Below are 20,049 nucleotides of genomic sequence, written 5' to 3' on the forward strand. Positions count from 1 at the left end.
GTCCCTATATATATATATATATATATATATAATACCCCAGCCAGAGTGTCCCTATATATATAATACCCCAGCCAGAGAGTGTCCCTAAATATATATATATAATACCCCAGCCAGAGAGTGTCCCTATATATATATATATATATATATATAATACCCCAGCCAGAGAGTGTCCCTATATATATATATATATATATATATATATAATACCCCAGCCAGAGAGTGTCCCTATATATGTATATAATACCCCAGCCAGAGAGTGTCCCTATATATATATATATATATATATATATATATATAATACCCCAGCCAGAGAGTGTCCCTATATATATATATAATACCCCAGCCAGAGAGTGTCCCTATATATATATATATATATATATATATATATATAAAATACCCCAGCCAGAGAGTGTCCCTATATATATATATATATATATATATATATATATATATATATATAATACCCCAGCCAGAGAGTGTCCCTATATATATATATATATATAATACCCCAGCCAGAGAGTGTCCCTATATATATATATATATATATATATATATATATATATATATACAATACCCCAGCCAGAGAGTGTCCCTATATATATATATATATATAATACCCCAGCCAGAGAGTGTCCCTATATATATATATATACCCCAGCCAGAGAGTGTCCCTATATATATATAATACCCCAGCCAGAGAGTGTCCCTATATATATATATATATATATATATATATATATAATACCCCAGCCAGAGTGTCCCTATATATATAATACCCCAGCCAGAGAGTGTCCCTATATATATATATATATAATACCCCAGCCAGAGAGTGTCCCTATATATATATATATATATATATATATATATATATATAATACCCCAGCCAGAGAGTGTCCCTATATATATATATATATATATATATATATATATAATACCCCAGCCAGAGAGTGTCCCTATATATGTGTATATATATATATATATATATAATACCCCAGCCAGAGAGTGTCCCTATATATATATATAATACCCCAGCCAGAGAGTGTCCCTATATATATATATATATATAATACCCCGGCCAGAGTGTGTCCCTATATATATATATAATACCCCAGCCAGAGAGTGTCCCTATATATATATATATATATATACAGGGTGGGCCATTTATATGGATACACCTAAATAAAATGGGAATGGTTGGTGACAGTAACTTCCTGTTTGTGGCACATTAGTATATGGGAGGGGGGAAACTTTTCAAGCTGGGTGTTGACCATGGCGGCCATTTTGAAGTCGGCCATTTTGTATCCAACTTTAGTTTTTTCAATGGGAAGAGGGTCATGTGACACATCAAACTTATCGAGAATTTCACAAGAAAAACAATGGTGTGCTTGGTTTTAACGTTACTTTATTCTTTCATGAGTTATTTACAAGTTTCTGACCACTTATAAAATGTGTTCAAAGTGCTGCCCATTGTGTTGGATTGTCAATGCCGCCCTCTTCTCCCACTCTTCACACACTGATAGCAACACCGCAGAGGAAATGCCAGCACAGGCTTCCAGTATCCGTAGTTTCAGTTGCTGCACATCTCGTATCTTCACAGCATAGACAATTGCCTTCAGATGACCCCAAAGATAAAAGTCTAAGGGGGTCAGATCGGGAGACCTAGGGGGCCATTCAACTGGCCCACGACGACCAATCCACTTTCCAGGAAACTGTTCATCTAGGAATGCTCGGACCTGACACCCATAATGTGGTGGTGCACCATCTTGCTGGAAAAACTCAGGGAACGTGCCAGCTTCAGTGCATAAAGAGGGAAACACATCATCATGTAGCAATTTCAGATATCCCGTGGCCTTGAGGTTTCCATTGATTGTCTATGCTGTGAAGATACGAGATGTGCAGCAACTGAAACTACGGATACTGGAAGCCTGTGCTGGCATTTCTTCTGCGGTGTTGCTATCAGTGTGTGAAGAGTGGGAGAAGAGGGCGGCATTGACAATCCAACACAATGGGCAGCACTTTGAACACATTTTATAAGTGGTCAGAAACTTGTAAATAACTCATGAAAGAATAAAGTAACGTTAAAACCAAGCACACCATTGTTTTTCTTGTGAAATTCTCGATAAGTTTGATGTGTCACATGACCCTCTTCCCATTGAAAAAACTAAAGTTGGATACAAAATGGCCGACTTCACAATGGCCGCCATGGTCACCACCCAGCTTGAAAAGTTCCCCCCTCCCATATACTAATGTGCCACAAACAGGAAGTTATTGTCACCAACCATTCCCATTTTATTTAAGTGTATCCATATAAATGGCCCACCCTGTATAATACCCTGGCCAGAGAGTGTCCCCTTATATATATAATACCCCGGCCAGAGAGTGTCCCCTTATATATATAATACCCCGGCCAGAGATTGTCCCCTTATATATATAATACCCCGGCCAGAGAGTGTCCCCATATATATAATACCCCGGCCAGAGAATGTCCCCATATATATAATACCCCGGCCAGAGAGTGTCCCCATATATATAATACCCCGGCCAGAGAGTGTCCCCATATATATATAATACCCCAGCCAGAGAGTGTCCCCTTATATATATATATAATACCCCGGCCAGAGAGTGTCCCCATATATATAATACCCCGGCCAGAGAGTGTCCCCATATATATAATACCCCGGCAGAGAGTGTCTCCATATGTATGTATATATATAATACCCCAGCCAGAGAGTGTCCCCTTATATATAATACCCCGGCCAGAGAGTGTCCCCATATATATATAATACCCCAGCCAGAGAGTGTCCCCTTATATATAATACCCCGGCCAGAGAGTGTCCCCATATATATAATACCCCGGCCAGAGAGTGTCCCCATATATATATAATACCCCAGCCAGAGAGTGTCCCCTTATATATAATACCCCGACCAGAGAGTGTCCCCATATATATAATACCCCAGCCAGAGAGTGTCCCCTTATATATATATATAATGCCCCGGCCAGAGAGTGTCCCCATATATATATATAATACCCCAGCCAGAGAGTGTCCCCATATATATAATACCCCGGCCAGAGAGTGTCCCCATATATATATAATACCCCAGCCAGAGAGTGTCCCCATATATATAATACCCCGGCCAGAGTGTCCCCTTATATATATATATAATACCCCAGCCAGAGACTGTCCCCATATATATATATAATACCCCGGCCAGAGAGTGTCCCCTTATATATATATATATATACAATGCCCCGGCCAGAGAGTGTCCCCATATATATATATAATACCCCAGCCAGAGAGTGTCCCCTTATATATATATATATATATATATATAATACCCCAGCCAGAGAGTGTCCCCATATATATAATACCCCAGCCAGAGAGTGTCCCCATATATATAATACCCCAGCCAGAGAGTGTCCCCATATATATAATACCCCAGCCAGAGACTGTCCCCATATATATAATACCCCAGCCAGAGAGTGTCCCCATATATATAATACCCCGGCCAGAGAGTGTCCCCTTATATATATATATAATGCCCCGGCCAGAGAGTGTCCCCATATATATATATATAATACCCCAGCCAGAGAGTGTCCCCATATATATATATAATACCCCAGCCAGAGAGTGTCCCCATATATATAATACCCCGGCCAGAGACTGTCCCCATATATATAATACCCCGGCCAGAGAGTGTCCCCTTATATATATATATAATACCCCAGCCAGAGAGTGTCCCCATATATATAATACCACGGCCAGAGACTGTCCCCATATATATATAATACCCCAGCCAGAGAGTGTCCCCATATATATATAATACCCCGGCCAGAGACTGTCCCCATATATATAATACCCCGGCCAGAGACTGTCCCCATATATATAATACCCCGGCCAGAGAGTGTCCCCATATATATAATACCCCGGCCAGAGAATGTCTCCATATATATAATACCCCGGCCAGAGAGTGTCCCCATATATATAATACCCCGGCCAGAGAGTGTCCCCTTATATATATAATACCCCGGCCAGAGAGTGTCCCCTTATATATATAATACCCCGGCCCGAGAGTGTCCCCATATATATAATACCCCGGCCAGATAGTGTCCCCATATATATATATAATACCCCGGCCAGAGACTGTCCCCATATATATAATACCCCAGCCAGAGAGTGTCCCCATATATACATAATACCCCGGCCAGAGACTGTCCCCATATATATAATACCCCAGCCAGAGAGTGTCCCCATATATATATAATACCCCGGCCAGAGACTGTCCCCATATATATAATACCCCGGCCAGAGACTGTCCCCATATATATAATACCCCGGCCAGAGAGTGTCCCCATATATATAATACCCCGGCCAGAGAGTGTCCCCATATATATAATACCCCGGCCAGAGAGTGTCCCCTTATATATATAATACCCCGGCCAGAGAGTGTCCCCTTATATATATAATACCCCGGCCCGAGAGTGTCCCCATATATATAATACCCCAGCCAGAGAGTGTCCCCATATATATATATAATGCCCCAGCCAGAGAGTGTCCCCATATATATAATACCCCGGCCAGAGAGTGTCCCCATATATAAAATACCCCAGCCAGAGAGTGTCCCCATATATATATATAATGCCCCAGCCAGAGTGTCTCCATATATATAATACCCCAGCCAGAGAGTGTCCCCATATATATAATACCCCAGCCAGAGAGTGTCCCCATATATATAATACCCCGGCCAGAGAGTGTCCCCATATATATAATACCCCAGCCAGAGAGTGTCCTCATATATATAATACCCCAGCCAGAGAGTGTCCCCATATATATAGTGCCCCAGCCAGAGAGTGTCCCCATATATATATAATGCCCCAGCCAGAGTGTCTCCATATATATAATACCCCGGCCAGAGAGTGTCCCCATATATATAATACCCCGGCCAGAGAGTGTCCCCATATATATAATACCCCTGCCAGAGAGTGTCCCCATATATATAATACCCCGGCCAGAGAGTGTCCCAATATATATAATACCCCAGCCAGAGAGTGTCCCCATATATATAATACCCCAGCTAGAGAGTGTCCCCATATATATATAATACCCCGGCCAGAGAGTGTCCCCATATATATAATACTCCGGCCAGAGAGTGTCCCCTTATATATATAATACCCCGGCCAGAGAGTGTCCCCATATATATAATACCCCAGCCAGAGAGTGTCCCCATATATATAATGCCCCAGCCAGAGAGTGTCCCCATATATATAATACCCCAGCCAGAGAGTGTCCCCATATATATAATACCCCTGCCAGAGAGTGTCCCCATATATATAATGCCCCAGCCAGAGTGTCCCCTTATATATATATACAATACCCCAGCCAGAGAGTGTCTCCATATGTATGTATATATATAATACCCCGGCAGAGAGTGTCTCCATATGTATGTATATATATAATACCCCTGCCAGAGAGTGTCTCCATATGTATGTATATATATAATACCCCGGCCAGAGAGTGTCTCCATATGTATGTATATATATAATACCCCGGCCAGAGAGTGTCTCCATATGTATGTATATATATAATACCCCGGCAGAGAGTGTCTCCATATGTATGTATATATATATTACCCCGGCAGAGAGTGTCTCCATATGTATGTATATATATAATACCCCGGCAGAGAGTGCCTCCATATGTATGTATATATATATTACCCCGGCAGAGAGTGTCTCCATATGTATGTATATATATAATACCCCGGCAGAGAGTGCCTCCATATGTATGTATATATATAATACCCCGGCAGAGAGTGTCTCCATATGTATGTATATATATAATACCCCGGCAGAGAGTGTCTCCATATGTATGTATATATATATTACCCCGGCAGAGAGTGTCTCCATATGTATGTATATATATAATACCCCGGCAGAGAGTGTCTCCATATGTATGTATATATATAATACCCCGGCAGAGAGTGTCTCCATATGTATGTATATATATAATACCCCGGCAGAGAGTGTCTCCATATGTATGTATATATATAATACCCCGCCAGAGAGTGTCTCCATATGTATGTATATATATAATACCCCGGCCAGAGAGTGTCTCCATATGTATGTATATATATAATACCCCGGCCAGAGAGAGTCTCCATATGTATGTATATATATAATACCCCGGCAGAGAGTGTCTCCATATGTATGTATATATATAATACCCCGGCCAGAGAGTGTCTCCATATGTATGTATATATATAATACCCCGGCAGAGAGTGTCTCCATATGTATATATATATATAATACCCCGGCCAGAGAGTGTCTCCATATGTATGTATATATATATAATACCCCGGCAGAGAGTGTCTCCATATGTATGTATATATATAATACCCCGGCAGAGAGTGTCTCCATATGTATGTATATATATAATACACCGGCAGAGAGTATCTCCATATGTATGTATATATATAATACCCCGGCCAGAGAGTGTCTACATATGTATGTATATATATAATACCCCGGCAGAGAGTGTCTCCATATGTATGTATATATATAATACCCCGGCCAGAGAGTGTCTCCATATGTATGTATATATATAATACCCCGGCAGAGAGTGTCTCCATATGTATGTATATATATAATACCCCGGCAGAGAGTGTCTCCATATGTATGTATATATATAATACCCCGGCAGAGAGTGTCTCCATATGTATGTATATTTATAATACCCCGGCCAGAGAGTGTCTCCATATGTATGTATATATATATAATACCCCGGCAGAGAGTGTCTCCATATGTATGTATATATATATAATACCCCGGCAGAGAGTGTCTCCATATGTATGTATATATATATAATACCCCTGCCAGAGTGTCTCCATATGTATGTATATATATAATACCCCTGCCAGAGAGTGTCTCCATATGTATGTATATATATAATACCCCTGCCAGAGAGTGTCTCCATATGTATGTATATATATAATACCCCGGCCAGAGAGTGTCTCCATATGTATGTATATATATAATACCCCTGCCAGAGAGTGTCTCCATATGTATGTATATATATAATACCCCTGCCAGAGAGTGTCTCCATATGTATGTATATATATAATACCCCGGCAGAGAGTGTCTCCATATGTATGTATATATATATAATACCCCGGCAGAGAGTGTCTCCATATGTATGTATATATATAATACCCCGGCAGAGAGTGTCTCCATATGTATGTATATATATAATACCCCGGCCAGAGAGTGTCTCCATATGTATGTATATATATAATACCCCTGCAGAGAGTGTCTCCATATGTATGTATATATATAATACCCCGGCAGAGAGTGTCTCCATATGTATGTATATATATAATACCCCGGCAGAGAGTGTTTCCATATGTATGTATATATATAATACCCCGGCAGAGAGTGTCTCCATATGTATGTATATATATAATACCCCGGCAGAGAGTGTCTCCATATGTATGTATATATATAATACCCCGGCAGAGAGTGTCTCCATATGTATGTATATATATAATACCCCTGCAGAGAGTGTCTCCATATGTATGTATATATATAATACCCCGGCAGAGAGTGTCTCCATATGTATGTATATATATATAATACCCCGGCAGAGAGTGTCTCCATATGTATGTATATATATATAATACCCCGGCAGAGAGTGTCTCCATATGTATGTATATATATAATACCCCGGCAGAGAGTGTCTCCATATGTATGTATATATATAATACCCCGGCAGAGAGTGTCTCCATATGTATGTATATATATAATACCCCGGCAGAGAGTGTCTCCATATGTATGTATATATATAATACCCCGGCAGAGAGTGTCTCCATATGTATGTATATATATAATACCCCGGCAGAGAGTGTCTCCATATGTATGTATATATATAATACCCCGGCAGAGAGTGTCTCCATATGTATGTATATATATAATACCCCGGCAGAGAGTGTCTCCATATGTATGTATATATATATAATACCCCGGCAGAGAGTGTCTCCATATGTATGTATATATATAATACCCCGGCAGAGAGTGTCTCCATATGTATGTATATATATAATACCCCGGCAGAGAGTGTCTCCATATGTATGTATATATATAATACCCCGGCAGAGAGTGTCTCCATATGTATGTATATATATAATACCCCGGCCAGAGAGTGTCTCCATATGTATGTATATATATATAATACCCCGGCAGAGAGTGTCTCCATATGTATGTATATATATAATACCCCGGCAGAGAGTGTCTCCATATGTATGTATATATATAATACCCCGGCAGAGAGTGTCTCCATATGTATGTATATATATAATACCCCGGCAGAGAGTGTCTCCATATGTATGTATATATATAATACCCCGGCAGAGAGTGTCTCCATATGTATGTATATATATAATACCCCTGCCAGAGAGTGTCTCCATATGTATGTATATATATAATACCCCGGCAGAGAGTGTCTCCATATGTATGTATATATACATAATACCCCGGCAGAGAGTGTCTCCATATGTATGTATATATATATAATACCCCGGCAGAGAGTGTCTCCATATGTATGTATATGTATAATACCCCGGCCAGAGAGTGTCTCCATATGTATGTATATATATAATACCCCTGCCAGAGAGAGTCTCCATATGTATGTATATATATAATACCCGGGCAGAGAGTGTCTCCATATGTATGTATATATATAATACCCCGGCAGAGAGTGTCTCCATATGTATGTATATATATAATACCCCGGCAGAGAGTGTCTCCATATGTATGTATATATATAATACCCCGGCAGAGAGTGTCTCCATATGTATGTATATATATAATACCCCGGCCAGAGAGTGTCTCCATATGTATGTATATATATAATACCCCGGCAGAGAGTGTCTCCATATGTATGTATATATATATATAATACCCCGGCAGAGAGTGTCTCCATATGTATGTATATATATATAATACCCCGGCAGAGAGTGTCTCCATATGTATGTATATATATAATACCCCGGCAGAGAGTGTCTCCATATGTATGTATATATATAATACCCCGGCCAGAGAGTGTCTCCATATGTATGTATATATATAATACCCCGGCAGAGAGTGTCTCCATATGTATGTATATATATAATACCCCGGCCAGAGAGTGTCTCCATATGTATGTATATATATAATACCCCGGCAGAGAGTGTCTCCATATGTATGTATATATATAATACCCCGGCAGAGAGTGTCTCCATATGTATGTATATATATAATACCCCGGCAGAGAGTGTCTCCATATGTATGTATATATATAATACCCCGGCAGAGAGTGTCTCCATATGTATGTATATATATAATACCCCGGCAGAGAGAGTCTCCATATGTATGTATATATATAATACCCCGGCAGAGAGTGTCTCCATATGTATGTATATATATAATACCCCGGCCAGAGAGTGTCTCCATATGTATGTATATATATAATACCCCGGCAGAGAGTGTCTCCATATGTATGTATATATATAATACCCCGGCCAGAGAGTGTCTCCATATGTATGTATATATATAATACCCCGGCCAGAGAGTGTCTCCATATGTATGTATATATATAATACCCCTGCCAGAGAGTGTCTCCATATGTATGTATATATATAATACCCCGGCCAGAGAGTGTCTCCATATGTATGTATATATATAATACCCCGGCCAGAGAGTGTCTCCATATGTATGTATATATATAATACCCCTGCCAGAGAGTGTCTCCATATGTATGTATATATATAATACCCCGGCAGAGAGTGTCTCCATATGTATGTATATATATAATACCCCGGCAGAGAGTGTCTCCATATGTATGTATATATATAATACCCCGGCAGAGAGTGTCTCCATATGTATGTATATATATAATACCCCGGCCAGAGAGTGTCTCCATATGTATGTATATATATAATACCCCGGCCAGAGAGTGTCTCCATATGTATGTATATATATAATACCCCTGCCAGAGAGTGTCTCCATATGTATGTATATATATAATACCCCGGCAGAGAGTGTCTCCATATTGTGATGGATGGTCAAATTGCTTATGTTCTCTGTATTAAATTACACTATGAATTATCAAGCAGGAGGCCGGATTATGAAGATATGTATTCTCCATTCAGTTATGATCTCTTTCTGTTACTGCTTGAATCACAAGGGAATAAGTTATTACTTTGTGTTCTTCTTCATGGCCTTCAATACTGGTAGATAGGAGTCTGGCAAAACGCCTAGACCTAAAATAATTATTATATTTCCAATTAATTCTTTATCTCAGTATTTCATACACATATGTGAAATCATCGCATGGCCTTGTGGAGACCTCCTACATTTTCTATTGTTTGTAGGCCAGGATTTGCAGATGTTAGAAAGATCACGTGACCTCAGTGGGAAGGTACCCTATGACGTATTTTCAGTCTACGTGTAAAATGTTATGATTGGTTGTTCCATGAGAGGTAACACCCTGGTTAGAGGGTACGCCCTGAGGGTATATTAACCTATGTATCTTGATAATAAATGAGAATATTGATTGAGACGACAGATTGCTATTGTCTTTATTGATCTCCCGGTGCACTGCTGATACTTCAATTACCATATTTGAATACCACCTGACAAAGCAGAAGGAGCCCATTAGAGCACCCATCCCAAAAGGTGCTACCTGGAAGGGGTTTCTTCGACAGTTATGGTGCCGAACAGCCCGGGACCTCCTAATGAGAATTTTGTGCAAAGTCCACTAATCTGGAAGGACCTGGGGAGTCACTGAAACCAAAACCGTGCGGTAAGTAACAGACTTTATGTTACACCATTTGTTTCAGCCACTCTGTTAAGTCCCTGGAAACGTACTTTGTATATGTAAGTCTCTACAAAGGGGTCCCGTAATAATCAGGTCCTTTGTCAGGATGGTAGTGTGGTTAAATGGATTTACATGGGGGTGTATGTGACAAGTGTGATAAATGTGTGTGTAGTGTGATGTTGAATACATCTGTGAGAAGACATACATATCAAATTGTTGAAACTGTATGGCTCCCAGCCCAGAAGTAATATCCACTTCATAGAAGACGATATACACTCAGTGCAAGGAGGAGCAATTGTGTCTATATTGAATTTGCACTCAATACCATTACCCAGTGCAATAGGGAAAACTTTGAATACTGTATTAGAAAATCATTTATATTTTCCTAAATTCATTGCCAGACAGTGATATTGTGTGTAAGGGTCCATAAACCAGTTGTATGCATTGCCAGACTGGCATAAGGTGGGAATCAGTACAGACTGATTTCTAGCACATGATAATCCGGCATATACACTTTGATGTAAAATAACATCCAAGTAATTAAGTCTGTAGTAGTATAACATCAGACCGCTGGATTGAATACCGTTGTAATATAACATCCTGTATTCATTGAATGACCCTGACACTTACCCCAGGTGCCACCTGTGTCGTAGTAATATAACTACCCAGACTAATTACAGTAAAGAACATCGGTATTGGCTCAGACACAGAGCCCCTAAAGAAATCATCACCAACATAGATAACAGGCCCCTAAACTACAACCCACAGAGAGAACGGCTAAGGGGGGAGGATTACATATATGTTACCAAATATAATTTGCATGTGAAACCATTGCAAAGTGCTAGAGGAAAGCGTTTGGGATATATGCTACATCACAGGCTGTATGAACTGAAAGACACACCCCGGCAGCAAGTGTTCTGCATAAGTGAAAGAGACGAAGGGTTTGTAGAAGTTTGAAATGAATGTGACCAACTCCTGCTTGAATCAATGGAAGTTCATGAATGTAGATTGTGTTGAAGGATTTGCTCTTGCAATTTGTGGATTGGCAGCATTTTGTCTGTTCTTGATGTTCAAAACAGTGAGGGATCAGAGAAAAGGATATCCCACTGCTAGAATAGTCTGAAGGAACGACTTTTGATATTGATAGTCTTTCTGAAACTGTAAGATAGATTGTCTGAGATATCTGTCAACAGACTAAGGCCTGTCTGTTTGGAGCTGGGGAGTTTTCCGGAGACTACCCTACGCCCTCTGACCATGGGGTCAGAAAATAGTAAGACAAAAATGCGGGACAGCCCTGAGACGTGGGTCTCTGCCATCAAAATAGTAGAAAGAGCAAAAGGATCTGAGGCTGTGAAGGATTGTAAAAGAATGTTTAAAATGATGGGAGTTGGGTCCTATGGCACATTAGCAGAATGTGATTGGAAAAGATTTATGACAAATTGTGTTGGATGGTTGAAAGACAATAACATGGTGAAAAAAGCCCAAATGTGGTATGAGGTAGCACAGAGAGTGAGTAACACAGAACATAAGAGTATGGAAGCAAATCATGGAATAATGTATGATTTATAAGACCCTTTAAGTGAAAAGCTCCTCACTAATGTGTTAACCCCTTTACAACTGCCAAACAGCCCCACAGCAGCAACTGCGCCATCTTATTATCCTGAAAATAGCAAGAAAGGCAGCTGCTGGACATGTCCACACTGTGGGCAGCAGAACCCCCTCACTGCAGGATATTGTGTCAGTTGTGGTACGCAGCGCCCCACTAGATTGTTTCCGTTAGTATCAAGTATCCATACACACAGGGGACCAAAACCAGTAGATGTAGACGGGCAACCAGTACCTGGGGCAGTAGGGGAAATCCAGTCACATGAAGCCACTGTGTATCGCCCCTGGAGCCCGGCTGATTTACTAGCTGTATGTAACACACTCCCAGACCCACGTAAAACACCAAGCGCTTTCCATAGAAAGCTGCGAGCAGTACATCTAGCTTACCGTGCTACATGGTCAGATATGGAGAGCCTGGTAGAAACAAAGGGAGGGGAAGTGCTCAAAAATCAAATTCAAGCTGCTATTACAAATCCCGTACCAGCAAATAAAACCAATGAGCAATCAGGACTAGAATACCTGAACGCTATGCAGCCCTGGGTAGATACTACTCAACAGGATCGAACTGATAGTTTTATGTCATTTTCCCAAGATGTTAAACAGTCAGTCCCTGATTATGCCACAACTTTACAGCAGCAGTGGTTAGATCACGGGTATGAAGAAGGTGATGCAAAAGACTTGCGCCTACTAAAAATAACTTTTAGGTCCGGTCTTAAGCCGGCAGTACAAGAAGCTGCTAAAAGAACCCGTCTCGCCCCGATGCAACAAAAGGGGGGCTATAGAGGAAGAGGCAGGGAACAAAAAGACACTTTGAGAACCCAGAGAAGGGATCTTAGCCAGATTACATGCTGGAACTGTGATAAGAAGGGTCATTATTCAGCCCGATGTCCCTCCCGTCCAGTTGAGCCTCCCAATTCTTTGATTGCTGCATAGGAAACTGGCAACCCTGATGTCTCCCTCTGCCCAGTGCTCCCCCCGACAGGTCCATCATTGATGGTGCCTGTTACTTTACCCACAGGGGAAAATACCTCTTTTCTAGTAGACACAGGGGCAGCCAGAACTGTATTACAAACCAAATATGTACCGGCAGAGTTGTTATCACCAGACTATATAGATTGTGAAGGGGTGGAGGGAACATCATTTCAGTTACAGTTAACAAAACCAATGCGACTGAATATACATGACACACAATCAATTGTCTCCCATGTGTTAGTGTCACCACACACTCCCTACAATTTATTGGGGACAGATGTACTCAGTGCCCTGGGAGCAGCATTGGACTTTTCTTCTGGCACACCTACATTAACCTCTGCCATTCCAGAGTCCCTGCTATGCAAACTCCTTAGTATGGCAAGTATGCCGGACACTGAAAAAGCCCCCAGTACCCCTCCCCTTTGGTTGGCAGACATCCCAGAAAAACTATGGGCACAAGATAAGATGGATGTAGGAGTTTTAAATGTGCCGCCTGTACAAGTAAATTTAAAACCAGACATGCAGAACCGTCCTGTATGTATAAAGCAATATCCTCTGAGTCCACAGCAAGACGCTGCTATAGAAAAGGATATTAACTCCTTACTGGAAAACAATCTCATAGTGCCCATAATCTCGCCTTTCAACACTCCTCTTTACCCAGTAAAGAAAAAGACACTGCCCGGTCAACCTGTACAGTACCGGATGGTACATGACCTGCGGGCTGTGAATGCTGTGACAATAATTAATACACCACAAGTGCCTAACCCACATACCCTGCTCAACCAGGTCCCCGGCACTGCAGTCTATTTCACAGTTATAGACTTAGCCAATGCTTTCTTCTCCATCCCGCTGGATAAAGAGTGCCAGCAGTATTTTGCATTTACACATAGGGGAAGACAGTATGCTTGGGTAGTGCTGCCACAGGGTGCCGCAAACTCCCCTGATATCTTCTCACGTACTATGAAAGATATTCTGGACACCTGGCAGCCCCCCAATCAGTCCTCAGTTCTACTACAATATGTAGATGATTTGTTACTTTGTAGTGAGAGTCTGGAGAACAGTGAAACAGATTCTAAATCACTATTAATGTTCCTAGAAGAAGTTGGCTGTAAAGCGAGCAAGCACAAGCTGCAATTATGTGCCAAAACAGTTGTTTTCCTTGGCCACTGTATTTCCCAAGGTATGAAACACTTAACCCCTGACAGGCTGGAAATCATACAGAAACACCCAGTCCCTAGAAACCCTAAACAATTGAGGACTTTCCTGGGTTTAATAGGGTACTGCAGAGCCTGGATCAGGGATGCCTCTGCTATGATGCAACCATTATATGACTGTCTCACCTCTGACCCATTTGTACTGTCACCTGAGGCAATTGACAATTTTCACTCCCTGAAACTGTCACTAACTACAAGGCCAGCACTGGGACTTCCTGACTACAATAAGCCATTTACTCTGTTCTGCCATGAACAGGCAGGCCATGCCTCTGGAGTATTAGCCCAAGATCATGGAGGCAAGATGCGACCACTTGCCTATTACTCCCTTGCTCTGGATCCCATTGTACTAGGATCCCCGACATGCATACGCGCTGTCTCAGCAGCAGCAGCTTTAGTTGATAAAGCAACAGACATTGTACTTCAACATGACATTATTGTGCAAGTCCCACACGCAGTGCAAGAAATGATGAACACAGTCAAGACAAAACACTTATCAGTTGCAAGACTTACTAAAATTGAACTTACCCTTCTGTCCCCTAATGTGACTATCAAACGTTGTGTTGTTCTGAATCCAGCTACACTCCTGCCCCTAGATTCTGAACAAAAGGAGGGAGGAGTGGGGGGACAGGGACATGGACACCCCCTTATTTTTCAACTATCCACTGATGATGAACTATTTAATTTTGAACATGAACATGACTGTCAAAGCCTAGTGGATATGGAATCAAACGGCATAAACAGTATATTTGATGTTGCTCTGATTAACCCTGATGCTGAGTATTTTGTAGATGGATCTCGATATTGGAGCGAAGACAAAGGACATTTCCTCACCGGGTATGCCGTGGTCCACAATGGTAAGGCCGTCATACAACAGTCCCTACCCTCCAGCAGCTCAGCTCTGGAGGCAGAACTAAAAGCACTCGCTGAGGCGTGTAAATTGGGTAAGGGACAGCGTGTCAACATATACACTGACTCCAGATATGCCTTTGGAGTTGCACATGACTTTGGGACAATATGGAGAGCCAGAGGGTTCTTGACCTCGGCAGGTAAACCTATAAAGAATGCAAAAGCAGTAGAAGAACTTTTAGAATCACTGCACATGCCAGACCAAGCAGCTATAGTCAAAGTACAGGCACACACTAATAACAGTGATCTCCTATCAAAAGGGAATGAGGCTGCGGATGCAGCGGCAAAGGACGCTGCTGCTCTCCCTCTGATGATTGTGAAGCCTGTTTTACAACCCATCACAGAGACCCTGTTGCGTGCTTTCCAGGACCAAGCACCCCCTCAAGAGCAAGCAGAATGGGAGGAGAGAGGTGCAGCAATAGGTCTAGGACAGTTGAGGCATCTTAATTCTAAGGTTTGCCTACCAAGAGCACTGTATCCAATGATGTGTGCCCTAGCCCATGGGAAAACACACTGTTCAAAGGGAGCTATGAGCCAGCTAGTGTTACAGACATGGCATGCTCCTGGTTTTCAAAATGCAGCAGCCAAATATACAGAGGGCTGCATGACATGTGCACAACACAACCCTGGTAAAACCACCAAAACACCAGCTAAACACACTCCTAAGTCCTACTACCCCTTTCAGCGATTACAGGTGGACTACATACAACTACCTAAGATCCAAACTTTCTTTCAGGTACCCACTCACTACAACCTGGAGACTGGGTGGTAACAAAGATACACAACAGGAGCAGTCTGGAGCCAAGGTACAGCCAACCAGTAGAAGTACAGCTGGTCACCGCCACATCAGTGAAGCTCCAAGGACGAGCCAATTGGATACATGCAAGCCATTGCAAAAAGGTTATCAGCCCAGATGACGTCGCCTCGAACGATGATGTTGCCCTTGGCAGGGTTGGTGTTGATGTTGCCCCTCGTGGGGACGATGACTCAAGTTCTCAAGGAGGAAGTGGACAATAAATTCATAAAGCATCATCAAATTATAACAGCATTAACAAACTTATCTGATTGTTGGATATGTACACACAGTCCCATAAGCTCAAAATCCATGCCATACATGGCTGTGCCCCTTAGTGAGAAAGAACTTCTTAACACTACATGTTGGGATCCCTCAAAGGTAAAGGATAACACAAAAAGGTATACATGGTCTAATACCAGTGTGCCCTTACCCATAGCAGGATGGATGGAGGATCCCTGGTGGCAGGTAAATCTAACCCTGATACCTGGTAAGGCACTGATTCTCACACAAAAGGAAAATGGAAAATGGGTCCCTAAAAATGTCACTAAAACACTGACACTAGGTGAGATCCCCATAAAAGGTATAAAGATAAGCTTCAATAAAACCCAACAGACCTCAGATGTATTTAGACCAAGTCTGGTAGAACGGTACATACATAATGGTAGTTGGGAATACGGCCATTTCTTCCCTTCAGGAAGTAAGACTGATTGTAAACGTTATCCAGGGTATATGGAAGAAACAGACTTACAAGGAAATTAAACTATGTATTGTGGATGCACAGGAGTATACCATGAGTCTTTGGGAACAAATTGTCCTTGGTGTGTATTACAACAGTCTTTTCCCCTAGTTCATTTTGCTCACATGTTAACCCTAGGAAGTATGCAATGGTTTGACCTTCCCCATGATATATATATAGTGTGCGGACACAATGCATATAAATGGATCCCGCAGACTACCACAGGTACCTGTACCCTAGCTAGGTTACAGTCTGCTACCTGGACATGGGACAAGGATGCACTTCCTTATGATAAAGTACCAAAACATATGCTGTACAAAAGGGAGGGAAAGCAAAAAGCCCACCCATTGGTACACTTACCTTGGCACACCAAGTTAGGATATGCTCTATCCATCTTTGGAGGACCAATTAGAAATGCACATAACATAGAAAAACTAGCAGAGTTGTTTGACAATATTACCGAATTAATATTTGATGCTTTAAATGTATCTTCAGTACTTACCCGACAGCTTATTACTGTTACTAACCAACATACACTTGTACTAGATTACTTAACTGCAAGTCAAGGGGGTATGTGCCAGATAGTGGGTCCTGCATGCTGTCATTATATAGATCCCCAAGGGACAGTACAGATTAAACATGATATTGAACAAGCAAAGCAATTAAAGGAGGAATTTAGGAAAGCCAATTCTGAAGAGGATTGGAACCTAGATTGGCCAGACTGGTTGTCATGGCTGAACCCGGCCTCATGGTTCAGAGGTATTGGAGGATGGGCTGCAGGACTCATGCAAGGCGCTTTACATATATTACTCATAATATTGATTATATATGTTTTTGTTAAATTAGTAGCATGTCTGATACCTATGCTATGTAAGAAGGCTAAGAAAATTGTCTATCATAAGCCGAAACCTTTTAATCAACAATACCCTATGTCACAGGGATTTTATGCACAAGGCCAGAACCTGGTGAATGGGTGAACACCCCACCATGTAACACTAAGTGTGTTCATTTATTAAAGCTTTGCCATTTATATCTTATATACATGTTAGGACTTTTATACAGGGCATGCTGTTATTGTTATCACCATAAAAAATATTGACAAAGGTAGAGTCCAACAAATCCGAGCAGCTGTGCAGACGAGCAACTACGGGACTTGTCAACGCACTGACGGGACCCTATACCCAAACCTGAACTCGGTGATCGCATTATATTATTGGTAGTGGCCCTATTCACTATTTTGTTTGAAGTTTATAATCAGATAATTCTTAATCTCTGTATTTTAATATGAGAAAAAGGGGGGTTTGTGATGGATGGTCAAATTGCTTATGTTCTCTGTATTAAATTACACTATGAATTATCAAGCAGGATGCCGGATTATGAAGATATGGATTCTCCATTCAGTTATGATCTCTTTCTGTTACTGCTTGAATCACAAGGGAATAAGTTATTACTTTGTGTTCTTCTTCATGGCCTTCAATACTGGTAGATAGGAGTCTGGCAAAACGCCTAGACCTAAAATAATTATTATATTTCCAATTAATTCTTTATCTCAGTATTTCATACACATATGTGAAATCATCGCATGGCCTTGTGGAGACCTCCTACATTTTCTATTGTTTGTAGGCCAGGATTTGCAGATGTTAGAAAGATCACGTGACCTCAGTGGGAAGGTACCCTATGACGTATTTTCAGTCTACGTGTAAAATGTTATGATTGGTTGTTCCATGAGAGGTAACACCCTGGTTAGAGGGTACGCCCTGAGGGTATATTAACCTATGTATCTTGATAATAAATGAGAATATTGATTGAGACGACAGATTGCTATTGTCTTTATTGATCTCCCGGTGCACTGTTGATACTTCAATTACCATATTTGAATACCACCTGACAAAGCAGAGGGAGCCCATTAGAGCACCCATCCCAAAAGGTGCTACCTGGAAGGGGTTTCTTCGACAATATGTATGTATATATATAATACCCCGGCAGAGAGTGTCTCCATATGTATGTATATATATAATACCCCGGCAGAGAGTGTCTCCATATGTATGTATATATATAATACCCCGGCCAGAGAGTGTCTCCATATGTATGTATATATATATAATACCCCGGCCAGAGAGTGTCTCCATATGTATGTATATATATATAATACCCCGGCAGAGAGTGTCTCCATATGTATGTATATATATATAATACCCCGGCAGAGAGTGTCTCCATATGTATGTATATATATATAGTACCCCGGCCAGAGAGTGTCTCCATATGTATGTATATATATAATACCCCGGCAGAGAGTGTCTCCATATGTATGTATATATATAATACCCCGGCAGAGAGTGTCTCCATATGTATGTATATATATAATACCCCGGCAGAGAGTGTCTCCATATGTATGTATATATATAATACCCCGGCAGAGAGTGTCTCCATATGTATGTATATATATATATAATACCCCGGCAGAGAGTGTCTCCATATGTATGTATATATATAATACCCCGGCCAGAGAGTGTCTCCATATGTATGTATATATATAATACCCCGGCCAGAGAGTCTCCATATGTATGTATATATATATATATATAATACCCCGGCCAGAGAGAGTCTCCATATGTATGTATATATATATAATACCCCGGCAGAGAGTGTCTCCATATGTATGTATATATATAATACCCCGGCAGAGAGTGTCTCCATATGTATGTATATATATAATACCCCGGCCAGAGAGTGTCTCCATATGTATGTATATATATAATACCCCGGCCAGAGAGTCTCCATATGTATGTATATATATATATATATAATACCCCGGCCAGAGAGAGTCTCCATATGTATGTATATATATATAATACCCCGGCAGAGAGTGTCTCCATATGTATGTATATATATAATACCCCGGCAGAGAGTGTCTCCATATGTATGTATATATATAATACCCCGGCAGAGAGTGTCTCCATATGTATGTATATATAT

General features: G+C 41.1%; 1 protein-coding gene across 1 annotated transcript; it reads left to right on the forward strand.

The window, feature by feature from the left end:
* Positions 1 to 10,835: 10,835 nt before the first annotated feature.
* Positions 10,836 to 18,884, forward strand: LOC142714182 (uncharacterized). Its single transcript, XM_075848645.1, has 2 exons — positions 10,836 to 15,489; positions 16,278 to 18,884. The coding sequence occupies exons 1-2, from the start codon at positions 13,443 to 13,445 to the stop codon at positions 16,556 to 16,558; spliced, it is 2,328 nt and encodes a 775-aa protein (XP_075704760.1). The 5' UTR covers positions 10,836 to 13,442; the 3' UTR covers positions 16,559 to 18,884.
* Positions 18,885 to 20,049: the final 1,165 nt, after the last annotated feature.

Source organism: Rhinoderma darwinii, unplaced genomic scaffold, assembly GCF_050947455.1.
Source record: "Rhinoderma darwinii isolate aRhiDar2 unplaced genomic scaffold, aRhiDar2.hap1 Scaffold_4414, whole genome shotgun sequence".
Classification (NCBI taxonomy): Eukaryota; Metazoa; Chordata; class Amphibia; order Anura; family Rhinodermatidae; genus Rhinoderma; species Rhinoderma darwinii.